An 18,623-nucleotide genomic window follows, 5' to 3' on the forward strand; every position below is an offset into this window, starting at 1 on the left:
TTCTCTCTCTTTCTCCTGCTTCTGTATTTTTATTTGCTGAAGCAGTGAGAATAGGTTTTATGCTTCTCCCCCTTAGGAAGAAAACTTACAGAGATTGAGTTAAAAACAGAACCAATGATGCTTTATATGTAACATTTATTTAAACATCCTTCCTAGATGAAGTAACTGATGATGTTTACTGTTTTATTCACAGAGAGTGATGGACAACACAATATTTGGGAACAGAAATGACATTAGATACAAAGGGTTGAGAAACACATATGGGTGATAGATGTAAAGAAAAGTCAATTCATTAGCTTAATTTTTTTTCCCATTGGGAGAAATATCCCCAAATTTTAGCAGTGAGGTAACTTAGTTTGTCAAAGTTTATGAACCACAAACATAAAAAATAAGTTTCCATAATATATATGTGAAAAGTAGCACACATGTTCTATTAGCTATATAATTCATAACCTGATAACCTGTTAAATTATTAATCATATATTTTCTATTTTCCACTATAGGTTCAAGCAATAAATGCAGGAGTGTTTTTCTTTAGGTGCACAATATGCAATAATAGTGATATATTTCAGAAAGAGATGTTGAGAATGGGAATTCATATTCCTGAAAAGTGAGTAACATTTAGCCTTTTGATGAAAATAGGTTTTAAATATAGGATTTAATAACAATGGAAATAATCATTGATGTCTGATTAATTACTCATGGACAAGCAGCCATTTCAAATAGGGAAATATAAAACCGTCCCTGCCACCTTTCCTCCTCCTTCCCAGATTGCTAGTTCTTGAGAACCAGGTACTGTGACTTAAATGTCTAATTAGTTGTTTATAGTCTCTTAATAATTGTACACCTCACTTGTGTACAATATTGATTGATTGATTGATACACAAGTATAATAGGCTTCAAAATGGTATATATAAATTATTTGAGAGAATCAAGATGTGGTTTAAAATGTATAAGAAGAATTTTCTTAATACTTAAAGGTGTGGAATCCAGAAATATGGTACTAAACTTGAAATTCAAAAAATTAGAAGTGAAATATTAGGAAAAATGTAAGTTTCAGAAAATTTCTACTTAATTTTTCATTTAGCATTTGAAATTCACTGTGAGACTAATTAACTGTAGGATAAAATGACACAAAGGGATTTATATGTTGAAGTGAATGATTAATTGTAAAAAGAACAAATTTCATCCCTGTTCCTAAGTTTGTGAAGAGTTTTTATTTTTAGATTCATTATCAGTCTTTGTGTGTAACATTTTAGGCCAAAGTATATTTTATATCTTGCTTCATTTACAGAGATGCATCTTGGGAATTAGAGGAAAATGCTTACCAAGAGCTTCTGCAGCACTATGAGCATTGTGATGTCCGAAGATGTCGTTGCAAAGAAGGGCGAGACTATAATGTGCCTGACAGGTATATGGGGAAGTTCAGTTGTGCTTAGTGTCCTTTTTTTTTTTTTAACATCTTTATTGGAGTATAATTGCTTTACAATGGTGTGTTAGTTTCTGCTTTATAACAAAGTGAATCAGTTATACATATACATATGTTCCCATATCTCTTCCCTCTTGCGTCTCCCTCCCTCCCACCCTCCCTATCCAACCGCTCTAGGTGGTCAGAAACCACCGAGCTGATGACCTCTCTGTGCTATGCAGCTTCTTCCCACTAGCTGTCTCTTTTATGTTTGGTAGTGTGTATATGTCCATGCCACTCTCTCACTTTGTCACAGCTTACCCTTCCATCTCCCCATTTCCTCAAGTCCATTCTCTAGTAGGTCTGTATCTTTATTCCCGTCTTACCCCTAGGTTCTTCATGACATTTTTTTCTTCTTAGATTCCATATATATGTGTTAGCATACGGTATTTGTCTTTCTCTTTCTGACTTACTTCACTCTGTATGACAGACTCTAGGTCTATCCACCTCATTACAAATAGCTCAGTTTCATTTCTTTTTATGGCTGAGTAATATTCCATTGTATATATGTGCCACATCTTCTTTATCCATTCATCCAATGATGGACATTTAGGTTGTTTCCATCTCCGGGCTATTGTGAATAGAGCTGCAATGAACATTTTGGTACATCTCTCTTTTTGAATTGTGGTTTTCTCAGGGTATATGCCTAGTAGTGGGATTGCTGGGTCATATGGTAGTTCTATTTTTAGTTTTTTAAGGAACCTCCATACTGTTCTCCATAGTGGCAGTACCAGTTCACATTCCCACCAGCAGTGCAAGAGTGTTCCCTTTTCTCCACACCCTCTCCAGCATTTATTGTTTCTAGATTTTTTGATGATGGCCATTCTGACTGGTGTGAGATGATATCTCATTGTAGTTTTGATTTGCATTTCTCTAATGATTAATGATGTTGAGCATTCTTTCATGTGTTTGTTGGCAGTCTGTATATCTTCTTTGGAGAAATGCCTATTTAAGTCTTCTGCCCATTTTTGGATTGGGTTGTTTGTTTTTTTGCTATTGAGCTGAATGAGCTGCTTGTAAATTTTGGAGATTAATCCTTTGTCAGTTGCTTCATTTGCAAATATTTTCTCCCATTCTGAGGGTTGTCTTTTGGTCTTGTTTATGGTTTCCTTTGCTGTGCAAAAGCTTTGAAGTTTCATTAGGTCCCATTTGTTGATCTTTGTTTTTATTTCCATTTCTCTAGGAGGTGGATCCAAAAGGATCTTGCCATGATTTATGTCATACAGTGTTCTGCCTATGTTTTCCTCTAAGAGTTTGATGGTGCCTGGCCTTACATTTAGGTCTTTAATCCATTTTGAGCTTATTTTTGTGTATGGTGTTAGGGAATGATCTAATCTCATACATTTACACGTCCCTGTCCAGTTTTCCCAGCACCACTTATTGAAGAGGCTGTCCTTTCTCCACTGTACATTCCTGCCTCCTTTATCAAAGATAAGTTGACCATATGTGCGTGGGTGTATCTCTGGGCTTTCTATCCTGTTCCATTGATCTATCTTTCTGTTTTTGTGCCAGTACCATACTGTCTTCATTACTGTAGCTTTGTAGTATAGTCTGAAGTCAGGGAGCCTGATTCCTCCAGCTCCGTTTTTCGTTCTCAAGATTGCTTTGGCTATTTGGGATCTTTTGTTTTTCCAAACAAATTTTGAAATTTTTTGTTCTAGTTCTGTGAAAAATGCCAGTGGTAGTTTGATAGGGATTGCATTGAATCTGTAGATTGCTTTGGGTAGTAGAGTCATTTTCACAATATTGATTCTTCCAATCCAGGAGCATGGTATATCTCTCCATCTATTTGTATCATCTTTAATTTCTTTCATCAGTGTCTTATAATTTTCTGCGTACAGGTCTTTTGTCTCCTTAGGTAGGTTTATTTCTAGATATTTTATTCTTTTTGTTGCCATGGTAAATGGGAGTGTTTTCTTGATTTCCCTTTCAGATTTTTCATCATTAGTGTATAGGAATGCCAGAGATTTCTGTGCATTAATTTTGTATCCTGCTACTTTACCGAATTCATTGATTAGCTCTAGTAGTTTTCTGGTAGCATCTTTAGGATTCTCTCTGTATAGTATCATGTCATCTGCAAACAGTGACAGCTTTACTTCTTCTTTTCCAATTTGGATTCCTTTTATTTCCTTTGCTTCTCTGATTGCTGGGGCTAAAACTTCCAAAACTATTTTGAATAATAGTGGTGAGAGTGGGCAGCCTTGTCTTGTTCCTGATCTTAGTGGAAATGGTTTCAGTTTTTCACCATTGAGGACGATGTTGGCTGTGGTTTTGTCATATATGGCCTTTATTATGTTGAGGAAAGTTCCCTCTATGCCTACCTTCTGCAGGGTTTTTTTTTTATCATAAATGGGTGTTGAATTTTGTCAAAAGCTTTCTCTGCATCTATTGAGATGACCATATGGTTTTTCTCCTTCTATTTGTTAATATGGTGTATCATATTGATTGATTTGCGTATATTGAAGAATGCTTGCATTCCTGGCATAAACCCCACTTGATCATGGTGTATGATCCTTTTAATGTGCTGTTGGATTCTGTTTGCTAGTATTTTGTTGAGGATTTTTGCATCTATGTTCATCAGTGATATTGGCCTGTAGTTTTCTTTCTTTGTGACATCTTTGTCTGGTTTTGGTATCAGGGTGATGGTGGCCTCGTAGAATGAGTTTGGGAGTGTTCCTCCCTCTGCTATATTTTGGAAGAGTTTGAGAAGGATAGGTGTTAGCTCTTCTCTAAATGTTTGATAGAATTCACATGTGAAGCCGTCTGGTCCTGGGCTTTTGTTTGTTGGAAGATTTTTAATCACAGTTTCAATTTCAGTGCTTGTAATTGGTCTGTTCATATTTCTTCCTGATTCAGTCTTGGCAGGTTGTGCATTTCTAAGAATTTGTCCATTTTTCCAGGTTGTCCGTTTTAGTAGCATAGAGTTGCTTGTAGTAATCTCTCATGATCTTTTGTATTTCTACTAGTGTCCTTTTTTAAACCTTCAGCTTGAGAAAGTAGGTGTTCTAGTTAGTGAAATGTACTTTTGCTCTTAGGATGTTTGAAATTTTAATTTGAGATGAGGTATATTTATTAAATGTATATTTACGTCTGTTTACAGAGAAATTATTGCAGTAGCCATAATTGTAACTTTTGTGGTGTGTTTTCATGAGGCTCTGTTTTCTAGAGCTCTACTGTGGTAGCCAGTAACCACGGGTGGCTATTGAGCACTTGAAATGTGGCTATTCCAAATTGAGAGGTGTCGTAAGTGTAAAATACACACCGAAGACTTATATGTGTCTTAGTTTACTAGGACTGCCATAACAAAATACCACAAACCGGGTGGTTTAAACAACAGAAATTTTTCATCTCAGAATCCTAGACGCTAGATGTCCAAGATAAAGGCATTGGCAGGTTTGATTTCTTTTGAAGTCTCTCTCCTTGGCTTGCACATGGCTCCCTTCTAGCTGTGTCCTTCTGTCTGTGCCTTAATTTTTTTTTCTTATTAGGATACCAGTCATATTGGATTAGGACCCACGCATATGGCCTCATTTTATCTTAATTATCGCTTTAAAGGCCCTATCTCCAACTACAGTCACATTGTGAAGTACTGGGTGTTAGGTGTTCAACATATGAATCCTGGGCGTGACAGAATTCAACCCATAACAGTAAGAAAAAAAGACCTTAAAATATCTTGTTAATAATTTTTTAAATTGATTACCTGCCAAACAAAATGACTATATTTTGGAAATACTCGAATTTATTTCACCTGTTTCTTTTACCTTTTAAAATCTGGTTACTAGGAAAGTTTAAATTACATACATGATTTACATTATATTTCTATTGGATGACACTGTTCTAGAAGTTAAGAAACTAGATTAATCTATCAGTGTTTGTTTTGAATCACTATAAAAAGGATTTGACATTTGAAATTTATTTGACATTTGAAATTTATTGATTACTCTTTTGTAGTATCCGTAGACATTGGCTATAATGTTAACAATCGTTTTTTGCCTTGTCTGTACACTATACTGTGTGGGGTATTAGAAATCAAGAGTATCTTTATTTTTTAATATGCAGGATAAAAGGTAACAAATCTAATTTTGTTGAAATTTTTATAGGAAATTTTGATAAATTTTTATCCCTGTTATATAGTCTTAATTAATATGACAAACTGCAACTTAAAGTGCAGAGCAGAATATTGGGAGCCTTATCTCTTATGGAAAGTGATTTGGCTAGGTGAGCTACTACTTATTTTGGAAGACTCACTGAAGTCTTGCAGGCTTTGGAAAGTTTCCCCTAAGAAGTTCTTACTATTCCCGATTCCGTGTTCTGGGCTGGATTTTCCCTTCATTGTGCTTGTTACAATAGAGTTGACATTATTTAAATTTGTCTTTGCCATTAGACTAAAGATTCATTAAGGGTGGAGGTCTCATTGAAGATGTCAAGTAATGTGTATTCTTGCCTAAGTTACTTGATCTGGTGACCCTGATTATTCATCTGTAAACACTAATAATACCCTGCTCAAGGGTTGTGCTGAGGTAGAGATGAGATTAATATATATAAACGTGCTTTGTAGACAATAAAGCACTTCAGAGTTCCAAGAAGCAATATATTCATTAATAATGATATTTTCTAAATTCATTTTAGGCTATTTTGATTAACTAATATACATATTTCTTGTATACCTCTGGTCACCTAATCATTTGCTACCAAATTCCCTTTTCTTTCTGGCAGCTACTTTGCCTTTTCTCCTAGGACACAGAGTCCTGCTATCTGAATGCTTTCTTTGCAGTCTCACTCCCTCTCATCCTAGTGATAGGAAGGTAATTTGCTGAAAGGCAGCATGGTGGAGTGGTTAGGAGCATGGGTCTGAAGCCAGGTAAACTGGATTGGAAGCCTCACTCTGAGACTTACTAACAGTGTGAACTTGTTTGGGCAAGCAATTTACCCCTCTATGCTTTGGTTTCCTCTTCTTCAAAACGGAGGTAACTGGTTTTCCCAACCTTCTGAAATTTTTCCAACCTTCTGAAACTTTACATGTAAAGGGTGAGAACTGGGCCTGGTATATAAGCACTCGTTAGCTGTCATCTTTCTTTCTCTTCATCATCAGTTGGCAGAACTATCTGGGGAAGAGAGGGGGACACAGAGAGGACATACCCCTACACACCCATGTCCACACAGAGGGAGATTCGCCCACACCTACCAGAGGTGAAGTTACGCAGCTAAGTCTCTTATCACCCACATATGCACACACTCAGGGAGTATATCCATTTCTGTACAGACGGATGTATTCATAACCAAACAAAGAGGAGGCTGCACGCTATAACCCACACCCATACAGAAAATGTGAATGCTGACTGGCACATGTCACACAACACAGTGGGGAAACATTGGGAGTGGGGGATTGAGGGGAAAAGATGAGAGAGAATATGAATGCGGGTCAGGTAGTAAGGCTGGATCCTGTTGAGCTGCACAGTACTTGGGGTGTCTGAGCAAGCTTATTATAGGAAATAATTCCTCACCTTGAATGGGAAAGATAGTATTTTAGGTAAGATAATGTATTTACTGAATGCTTCTTCCGTATCAGACATACTTTGGGTATATGTGCATGTACATGCTGATATTTAGTTTAGTATTTTAAGATAGAGAATATTTAAAGAAGGAAGTTACAAACATAAGTGAAATGGGGGGAAAAAACTACTTTAGGAAAAAGTAATGCAGTATCAAAGCAGTTAATTTATTTTCCTTCCTTTGGTAAAAGGGTTGGTTGTGTGTGTGAGGTGGACAGTGAGGTGTGCAATGGTGCTGATGGTCGGAATTAGACTAAATTAATACCACATGGAAATAATCTTCTCTTTATGTCCTCAGCAAATGGGAAATAAAGCGCTGTCAGTGTTGTGGTTCTCGCGGAACACATCTAGCCTGTTCCTCACTACAGTCATGGGAACAAAATTGGGAATGTTTGGAATGTAGAGGTATTCTTTGCAATTCAGGTAATATTTTGTGATTTTGAATAAAGACATTTTTATTTAAATGCATATTATTAAAAAGTTTCTACCTATATTCCTATTATACTAACACTGGGTTTTAAATCTGTAGGCGATTTTCAAAAAGCCAAAAAACACACATTACCCAACACTAACGTGGGAATAACTGATTGTTTGTTGGAGGAATCTTCACCTAAGTTACCCAGACAGTCTCCTGGAGCCCAGCGTGAAGACCTGCTGAGGTGTGTATTTTGAATTGGAGAAAAATATAAAACTCTGTTTTGAGAAAATTATAATGGGAAGTAGCTATATACATTTAGAGTATTAGCTGTTCTCAGAGTAGTTTGGAAGGATATTTTTCAAACTGCAGTCCCTAATTTGATGTAGAAAGATGATCCTTGGACATTGCCTCTAACAGGATTATTTTGAGTACATTAATTCCAATTACAGATGGAGAAACTGAGGCAGGGAACAATTGAGTTAGTCCAGATGATTGTCTGGAGGTCTTGTTAGGACACTGGTTGCCTGGCCTCATGCTCAGAGGTTCTGATTCTGTTTATCTGCTGCGGGGCTTAAGAAGCTGCGTTTCTAACAAGTTTCCAGGCGCGGCAGCTGCTGCTGTTGCTGGTCTGGGGCCACACTTTGACAATTAATAGTGTAAACTGAAAAGTACTATTTAAAAGAGTGTGAATTCTGCTTAAAATATGTAATCTCTTAAAAATATAGTTCTCTCATACAGTGAGCAGAGATTACATTTGCTCTATCTTTAAAGGATCTAGTGAACATGAAATAAGATGCAGTTAAAAGCAGAAACTAACACACCATTGTAAAGCAATTATACTCCAATAAAGATGTTAGAAAAAAAAAAAAAAGATGCAGTTAAGCAAGTATGTCCAGGGAGGTAAGAGTTTGAGCTTTTGACTCTTATACCTAAATCCAGTGAATTGTATAACATTAGGTGATTTTAATTTGGTAGAAGATTGGGTAGAGGGAATCAAGAATTTAGAACTAAGGTTATCAAATAACTTTTTGGTTCCACTGGCGGCCATTGTTTGCTTTTGGGTGGGAGTTGGGGAAGAACTTTCTGTTCTTTTTTTATTTGGCTGTGTAACTGCTATGACACGTAAAGTACTTTAGAGTACTTACCTCTATGTTTAAATTCATGTTTTATAGGCAAGGCAGCAAATTTAGAAGAGATATTTCGACTCTAATAATAGAGCTAGGATTCCAAATTAAAAAAAAAACTAAAAGATTATTTATCAACAAAGCCAATTTCTGGAATAGTGCTTTAGATGGATTCAGAAATCAAAACTTTAATCCTTCATATACGATTGAAATAGCATATATTAATGAAAATGATCATTTTGGAAAAGAGCAGCCTGGATCAAAGCAAGAATTCCTAAGTCTCTTAATGCAGCAACTTGAGAACTCACCGTTGTTTGAAGGGTCCTTGTCAAAGAACTTGTCTCTCAATTCTCAAGGTAACTATTTTCATTATTATTGTACATACTGAATATACCATGTGTTAAGAAAGAGATAACAGGTTAGAATTGATACTCAATACCTGTCAAAATGTATAATCACTTTGTTACTAAAATAATGATAGAATCACAGAAAAGGGGGGAAGTGATGTTTTTTAAAATAAATTTTGTAGTGAAACATTTTTTATTTTAGAATATCCTTTATTTCTTTATAGCAATATCCTCCTTAAAGTGATTCTATAATTAAGTACAACTTCTTAAAAATGTACTTTATTTTAATTTTAATTCATTTGAATAGAGTGGCCAAATGGGATGAATGAGTTTTTGAGCTCTTCTTGTTCATATATTTGAAATTTGCAGTTGGCATGTGTCTTTACAACCTAGGATTTTTATAATATAATTTTTTGGTTCATATATAACAGATTTTTAGCATACTTTTGCTTTCAAGAGTTTTTTTTTTATTTAACAGAATTATGTATATGATACTTTTCTGTCTTTACTTCTGGTAAGGAATTAATGTGATTAAAACAGCCATCTCAAAACATTGGTTAATTCTAGCATTCTTTTTTTAGGAGCTTTTATAACTGCTTTTGCTGTAATAGGAATTTGAGAGAGAGTGAGAAGACATATCATCCCATTTGACTTCCTTCTATGTTTCCTTTAGAACTTCCTCACCATTGCCTGAAGTATCATTGAAATAATTGAGAAACTACCAAGGATCATTAGTACTATGTATAGTACACACAGTTTAATTCTACACTCCCTTTAAAAAAAAAACAAAAACGCTCCAAGTAATCAGTATGTTAACTCATGGCAGTTTTGGTACAGTGGAGAGAGTACATGGAATTTAAGTCACAAAATCTAAGTTCAGTTTGTACACATCTACTTCAGTAGCTTTATTTCCCTAGATTAATTGCATAGCCCCTCTGGATCTCAGTTTCTTCATCTGTAAGATGTGACTACTAATATGTAGTATATAAGGTTATTGTTGAGGAGATTTTATTATTATTTCAGGTATTGTTAATGTTACTTATTAATAAATTACTTTTAATTTTTAGAAAAAATAAAGGAAAATTTACATGATATCTTTTTGACTTATCAAAGTAGCTAAAACATTTTCAATGACACATTGAAAAATATTGTGATGATATGGTAAGATAGCATATAGTGTTGAGTTAATTTGTACCATTTTGTATGTCAACAACTTTAAAATTGTTCATATCCTTTGAACCGCTAATACCGTATGTAGGAATCTATCCTAATAAAGATATATAAACAAGAATGTGTAAATAGATGTTGAGTGTAACATTGTGTCTCATGTAGTTGAAACTGGGCTAGCCAGTAATAAGGGGGTGGTTTACATTGCAGCACATCTGTAAATTAGTTTGAATGCATTCATTAACTGTATATTTGAATAATTTCAAGTAATATTTTAAAAATTTACAATATAGTAAGTGGAAAAAGACAGAAGTCAAGCTATTTATATATATATTTATATGCACATGAGACATATTATAAATACACCAAAGTGTGTACACTGGTTATTATGGTGGTAGGATTATAGGTGATTTTATAAAAAGATTTTCTGTATTTACATATTTTTCTACAATAGATTGTTACTTTGAATTCAGGGGAAAAGATTTGTAAAATTGTATATTTTAGTTGAAATTTATGTTTTATACATTATTATACCTTCTATGAATTAGGTTATTTTACATTTGTCTAAAGCTTGGATTTTTTTAATTTTTAATTTATTATATATGTATCAATTACATATGATGGTTATATAATAATAAAAGAAGTGTATTTGATATATTTTATCTGTATTTACAGCTCTGAAAGAGAATCTTTACTATGAAGCTGGCAAAATGCTTGCCATTTCTTTGGTTCATGGTGGTCCTTCACCTGGTTTCTTTTCTAAAACCTTATTTAACTGCCTTGTTTATGGACCAGAAAGTACCCAACCAATTTTAGACGATGTCTCAGACTTTGATGTGGCACAGATTATAATCAGGGTAAGAAATGTACCTGTCTGTTCAGATGTAGACTATGTTCTAGGTGTATTTGAATATAAATGATGGATGTGCAATAGAATAATACTCTTTGTGGAGTAGTTAAGGGGTGTCACTATTTTTGTTTACCAACAAAGTTAACCATTTAAGAGACAGATGTAAAGGGCAGGCAGCTAGAGATCAAAGTGCCATGTTTAATGTTGATAAAACCAGTTGGATAATGTGACTTAGATCTGTGGTCAGAATGGCTTGCTAACACTCCTCAGAACTAGATGGATTTATCTGCCCTGCCAGGGACAGCATAAGGCAGGTTCCTTGTTGCATGCTCAAGAGCAGATGAAAGTGCACTTTCCTGTCGTCAGGTGGAGCTGAAGAAAGGATGGTTACCAGCAGAAAATTTATCCTTCCTCCTACAGGGAGATATGAGTGATGGGTGGAGAGAAAGACCAGGCTGAATTTCTTCTCTGTGGAAACAGTTGGGGAGACTCAGTGTTCCTCCCCTCAAAATAGTTACCATTTATTAAGCCCTATACTACACATGTTATCTGTACAAACTCAGTTTACTTATCATAAGTAACATTGCCCATGTGTTACTGATTTAGAAAGTAATGAAACAGTTGAGACAATGAAATCCAATTCAACTTTTCTTCCCTTAACTTGTCCCATACTTAAGCCTACTCTATCTATTGTCTCAGTTAATAGGCAGTATAGTTTAATGGTTAAAAACAAATGCTCAGAAGTCAGATTTTAGTTTGAAATAACTGATATAAGCTATGTGACCTTGGGCATGTTGGGTTAATCTTGTTAAGCCTCAAGTTTCTAAACCAGAAAGTAAGAAGCCTGGAAATGTGTTGTTTTAATAATTCTGTGTATTTTGCCCAAGACTCCTCATTCTAAAATGATATTTTAAACTGACCCTTTAACCCTTCAATTTATTTTTTCTTTTCTCCTCTTTACCAGAGAAAATGTACTTTAACTTCATTGTCTCCATTTCCTCTTTCCTACTCATTTAACTTACAGTCAGACTTCTGTTCCCACCACTACCCTTCTGAGTTAGCTAGTTCATTGCTGATATGCAGGGATCTAAATCTCCACATGCAAAGGCCTTTCTTTTCTAATTCCTCATCTCCTCTGACTTCTGCAATCACCACTGTATTTGAATTCATCTCTATTGTTTTCTTTAATATCTACTCCCTCCTACTTTTGACTACTACTGTCTTTTTTAATGCTTCTTCTTCTTACCTCTAAAACTTAGGTAATTTTCAGTGTTGTCTTAACAGTCCTCCTTCTATACTATTTGGAAAGAGCCTCCTCATCTATAACCTATCTGATGATTTCCAGACCTGTATTTTTGAGCCCCTAGATGTTTATATCCAGATAAGATCTGGGTCTTCCTACCAAATTGAGCACAGCATGTTTAGGACAGAACTAATTTTTTTCCCAGAATTTGGTTTTTGGCCTGATTTTCCTTTTCTTTTAAAGAGATTTCTTATTTCCAAGTTATTCTGGAGACAGGGTTGTTTTCATTCTTCCATACTCCATTTATCAGTTTGTGTCAAGTCATCTGTCTCTAACAGTGGCCTTTCCTTCTTATTTCTAGTATGCTTACTATACCAAACTCAGGTTATATCTAAGTTTAAACAATTAAGATATTATTCTAATCATCTTCTTCAAGATGATTCTTTCACAAGTACAGGTTTGACCACATTGCTTCCTTCCTCAGGAATCCTAATGGATTCTCATTGCCTATTGAACAGAGTTCAAGTTCTTCATTAGGGCACTTGGAGCTCTCCTCATGGCTTTACTAACTCCAGTTTTTGTACTCCTAGCCAGTGTTCCTTCACTGATTTAGTCAACAGACATATCTACAAGGTGCTATGTACCCCATACGGTTTTTTGTTTGTTTTTATTATTTATTTGGTTCTGCCAGGTCTTAGTTGTGACAGGTGGGCTCCTTAGTTGCAGCCAGTGGGCTCCTTAGTTGTTGCATGCGAACTCTTAGTTGCAACACACATGTGGGATCTAGTTCCCTGACCAGGGATCGAACCTGGGCCCACTGCACTGGGAATGCGGAATCTTAACTACTGCACCACCAGGGAAGTCCCTGTATCCCACACTATTTTATCACTGAAGATAAAGTAGTGAACTAAACAAAGCCCCTGCCTTCTTGGAATTTACATATTAGAGGAACGACAAGATAAATAAATATATAATATACTGTCATGTAGTAAAATATATTATAAAAATAGAACAGAATAAGAGGAAGGATATCTTTTCCAAGATAATGCTTGGGGTATAGTAAGTTAAAGCATAGGCTAAGCTTCTGTAACAAAGAGACCCAAAAGACAATGGCTCAAAAAAAGCAGATATTTATTTTTTTCTAAAATCTAGATTTTAGAGTAGGAGTTGGCAAACTATAGCCATAGGCCAAGTCTTGCCTGCTGCCTTCTTAAAGTTTTATTGGAACACAAACACACCCATTTGTTATGTGTCTGTGACTGCTTTTACACTACAGTGGTGGAGTTTAGTAGTTGTGACAAGCACCATATGGCCCACAAAGCGTAAAATGCTATCTGGCCTTTACAGAAATGGCTCCTGTTTTAGAGGTACAATTGTGATACACCAAGTCACCCAGAGAATTGGATTCCTTCCTCTTGTTGTGTAATCATTTAGGATATTGTCTTCATAGCTGAAGCTTGCTGTACAGGGAGAAAGTGGAAGTAGAGTGCAGGGAAATTTGACACATTTTCACTCATGTCCCATTGGACAGCTCTTAGTCACATAAGGCCACACTAGCTTTAAGGTAAGTTTGGCTATATGCCCAGCTAAAACTTAGGGTGATGGGTTTGGGAGGATGAGAACATATACCCAACTATTAGAGTGTGAAGGTAGTTTGAACAGGGTAGTCAGGAAAAACTTCTGAGGTCACAGGAGAGATCTGAAATAAATGAGGGAATCATGTGAATACCTGGAAGAAGAGTTTTTTGGAACAAAGAAATACCAAGGAGATTTTCCATTCAAATGGACTTGGCCTCCTAATTTTATCTTTCTCCCTCTGTAACTTTGTTCAAGAGCTAACCTATGTGAAAGTGTCTGGCATATAAATGGTTAAGTATATCTTTGTTTATGCTGTTCCCTCAAATACCCTTGAGTGTATCCATTTTTCTAAAATCTCGGCTATTCTTCCTTTCATGAAATCTCTGCAGGTCCTCTTTCTTGCCTCTCTAGTGCTATGTAACTGTTTTATGTCAGTTACCGCCTTTTATGGAAGTAATTTCCTATATTAAAGTGGCATTATAGTCTAGATTTCTTGAAACCTAGGTTTTGGCAGAAATATACAGTGTTTATTAAACTGGATTATCAGACATTTATTCTAGGAAAATAATTCTTAGTATACTTTCACTTCACCCAGGTATACTCAAGAATTGAGTATAAAGTAATGTGTCATTTGAAATGTAATTATCTTTCACAAGTAAATGAGTAAACTGGGTGTATTTTCTTCTTCATTACAGATAAATACTGCAGCAACTGTGGCTGACTTAAACTCTTTAATAAATGAATATTATAACTACCTAGAGCTTATTGGATGCCTAAGACTTATAACATCATTAAGTGATAAATATATGTTGGCAAAAGACATACTTGTTTATCATGTAATTAAGAGAGTCCAAACACCTTTTGAAAGGTAAGTTGTTCATATGTTAAGGATTCTCTCAAATTACATGTTTAAAGTGGTTAATTGTCTTACAGTGTGAGATATATTTGATAAAATGTAAATGCTATTTTAAACTAATGCTTTAAAACTAACCTCTTAAGGATGAATACTGTTCTTACCATTCTACACAGAATTGCTTAAATATATACTGTTTAGGTAGGAAAAATAATCATTATCTCAATTTATAATTAATTTTTCTAAATAAAAATTATTTTTATGTCCTCACACGCTGCTATTCTTTTAATAGTGGGAAATTTAAAATATATATGAAAGTAGGCAGAGTGATACACCATGTAATCACCACCCAGATCTAACAGTTATCAACCAACAGGTGGCCAGTCTCATTTAGCTAGCCTTCCCTTGTTATTGACTCCAGTTTTATTTTCAAGCAGATTTTAAAATTTCAGTATCATTAATCTATGTATTTAATGTATTCAGAACTGTTATAGTTGCTATCCTTACTGAAGTTCAGATTGTCTCATCTTTAACCAGTACAAACCTCTTTATGTTGTTTCTTTTGAGTTCTTTTGATGTTGACCCTTAATGGTCTTTGATAGCCTTCTTGCTATATGGTATGACAAGGTGTTTCATGCTCCTTTTGTACATTCTGGCCTAATGAGCTTTGTTTCTTTGAATGGGAAATGGTATTTCAAATCCACAATCTGGATGCTAGGGATGCTTGTTTTTGCCACGTTGGTCATAGTTTCTAGGCCTTTTCAGTGGACTAAAAGAAGAAATATAGGGGGTTTTTGTTGGTTTGTTTGTTTTTTTTTAAGATAAAATACATCATAGGTTTCTACTGATACTTCAAATTCACTACTACAAGATTTTTGACTTTTTCTTTGTCCCATGTTCATAATCCCAGTTCTCAAAGACATTGGTGAATTAGAGTATGAAGTAATTCCTTGATTTATTCCACATTTCATAAATAATAGTCACAGAATAATAATGCCAACATTATCATCAGTAACATAACATTATTGAAAATAGGTTAAACTTGTTTTTCTATTTCTTTTTGTTCTAGGGCTATGCAGTCAAATTACTGTTTTTTAAAGCCATTTGGCATAGTTATTTTCTTTTTTGTTATATTACTAACTGGGTATACATTTTACTTTCATTTTTTATCTTATTTTTTCTTTTTACTGACTTTTATTAAAGTTTGATTTTATTTTAAAATTATATAAAATGTTTGCATGATTCCAAAGTCAAATCTATAATGAAAGTACATTGAAAGGACTCAGCTCTGTCATACAAATTATGTTAAGATAAGGATAGCTTTCATCCTTATCACATCTACCTTCCATCCCCTATGAGGTAATTATTTTAGTGGCTTTTACTGTTTATCCTTCCATTATTTTTTTTAAATGATAGCAGATAAATATATGAGTATATGTGTGTGTGTGTATTCATTTCTTTTATTAGATAAATAGTAACATACTGTCCACCCTTTTTCCTCCTCATTTTTTACTTGACAGTATATGGTCCTCATTCTTTTTTTAGAGCTCTACAGAACTTTAGCACTCTTGCAAATTAAAATTTAATATGACATCATAAGCTTAAACAGTTGTAAAGGATATAATTTCCAATATATATATATATTTTTAATTTATTTATATATTTATTTATTTATTTATGGCTGCATTGGGTCCTCATTGCTGCACACGGGATTTCTCTAGCTGTGGCAAGCAGGGGCTACTCTTCATTGCAGTGTGCGGGCCTGTCATTGCTGTGGCTTCTCTTGTTGTGGAGCATGGGCTCTAGGCGCATGGGCCTCAGCAGTTGCAGTGCACGGGCTCAGCAGTTGTGGCTCATGGGCTCTAGAACACAGGTTCAGCAGTTGTAGCACCCAGGCCCAGCTACTCCACAGCAATGTGGGATCTTCCCAGACCAGGGCTCGAACCCATGTCTCCTGCATTAGCAGGTGGACTCTTAATCACTGAGCCACCAGGGAAGCCCTCCAATGTATTTTTAATACTGTAATTAAAATAACACTGTTACATAACTGTTTAAAATGTATCCAAGTGTCTCTGACTATAAGACTCTTACATAGCAAAATTTTCTTACAGTTAGAATTACCATTCATAATTAAGATTAATACACAGAATAATCTAAATATACTATAAATTTTGATACAGTTATTTAAAAAATTATTTGAAATGTATCTCTTAATGACATAGAGGTACAAAATATTTTTTCCCAAGGAATTCATGTCTACAGATGGATTTTTTCTCATTGCTAAGTTAGATAATTCATTGCTGTTTATTTATTTTGTGTGTGTGTGTGTTTATAGGTATGAGTAGTCTAGTTGTCAGGAAAGGCTTCCCTATCTGTATAAGTGGTGTTTAAATTAAACCCTGATTTATAAGTAGGAGTTAGGCAGATCAAGATGAAGAGAAAAGAAGCTGAAGACTGATCCCTCCTCTTATGTGAAAGATAAATCATATAGCAAAAAACAATATTTTAAATATATCTGAGCTCAAGAGTCCTGTAGATGTCAGAAATAACAAGGAAATCAAAAGCCATAGTACCTCTTTATTCCTGCCCTGCAACTAGGTTCATCATGGGGTAGGAGGGTGAAGTTGGAGGGAAGTGAGAGTAGCATCGACATATATACACTACCGAATGTAAAATAATTGGCTGGTGGGAAGCTGCAGCATAATACAGGGAGATTGGCTCAGTGCTTTGCGATGACCTAGAGGGGTGGGATAGGGAGGATGGGAGGGAGGCTCAAGAGGGAGGGGATATGGGGACATGTGTATGCATATGGCTGATTCACTTTGTTGTGCAACAGAAACTAACACAGTATTGTGAAGTAATTATACTCCAGTAAAGATCTATTTTTTTTAAAAAGCCATGGTACCCTAAATGTCATATGAAATTAGAACCCTCCGTTTGCCCCAAACTTGGGTTTGGCATTCTGAATGGACCCCAATCTGAACCAAAGACATTAACAAAGTTGGTCTTAGGATTCGTAGTACTTATAGAGTGCCAGGCAAAAGCAAATACGTAACAGTGTTTAGGGAAATTTCTACAGCCTGAGCCTGATGGGAATGCTAAAGTTACATTGCTAAAGAAGAGGAGGTTCCAATAAAAGACAAAACACAACCATCCTAAACAGCAAGTATTGGGAATAGCACATCAAGGATTTAAATAACAGAACAAACTGAGACATAAAAAGTTATTACAGTGATTTAAAAGAAAAAAAAAAAAAACCCCAAACATAAAATGTGAAATGAATCAAATACTGCTTCTAAGTTGAAAAATGGTCATAGACTTCCAGTTGTGGATAACGTGGAATAGACACTCTTCTCTCTATTCTTCCGGATAAGTACAGTTAAAAACCCTGAACAGTGTTTATAAAACAAACTTAAAAAGACTTTTGAAAGGTAGAGAGATGAAAGCAGACCAGCTGGGGATCTCAGCAAGATCACAGCAGAGAGAAGTCTAGACATTCTTATTTGAAGGAAAACTAAACAATTTGTCACCAGCAGATCTACCCTAAAAGAATGCCTATGGGAATTTTTTGAAATAGAAAGCAAATTATTAAAGGTGGAATCTTGGAACATCAGGAAGGAAGAAAGAATAATGAAAAGAATAAAAGCATGTCTTCTCTTGTGTCTACTAAATTATGTTTGATGGCTGAGGCAAAAATTATAACATTCTCTAATGTGGTTCACAATGTATATAAAAGAAATACTTAGGAAATTATAAACAGCAAAAGGGACATGAAGGGAAGTAATGTTTCTATACTTGAAATGATAAAATTTTGGCAGCAGTAAATTATTACATTTTTTTAAAAATCTGCACATAGAAATACACTCAAAACACTATAGATAAAAATGGAATCCAAAAAAATATTCAAGCAACCAACAGGAAAACAAGGAAAACGAAACAGAAACAAAAATGATCATGGAAATGAAACTTGGTGGTTGTTAAATGCTAGGCCATTGAAGAGAAAAAGAGAGAAAAGAGAGAAAA

The 18,623-nt window shown here is 34.9% G+C and overlaps 1 protein-coding gene across 1 annotated transcript in view; it reads left to right on the plus strand.

Annotated features, from left to right (window-relative positions):
- Positions 1-18,623, plus strand: part of G2E3 (G2/M-phase specific E3 ubiquitin protein ligase) — a gene marked incomplete at its 3' end in the record, with an annotated part of 47,393 nt that overhangs the window by 15,445 nt on the left and 13,325 nt on the right. The window contains 7 exon segments of the mRNA XM_079700045.1: positions 504-610; positions 1,295-1,411; positions 7,319-7,443; positions 7,550-7,679; positions 8,611-8,918; positions 10,752-10,933; positions 14,443-14,615. Of these exon segments, the coding sequence (XP_079556171.1) occupies positions 504-610; positions 1,295-1,411; positions 7,319-7,443; positions 7,550-7,679; positions 8,611-8,918; positions 10,752-10,933; positions 14,443-14,615 (1,142 nt within the window).

This window comes from Hyperoodon ampullatus (assembly GCF_949752795.1).
Source record: "Hyperoodon ampullatus genome assembly, chromosome: 3".
NCBI classification, from domain to species: domain Eukaryota; kingdom Metazoa; phylum Chordata; class Mammalia; order Artiodactyla; family Ziphiidae; genus Hyperoodon; species Hyperoodon ampullatus.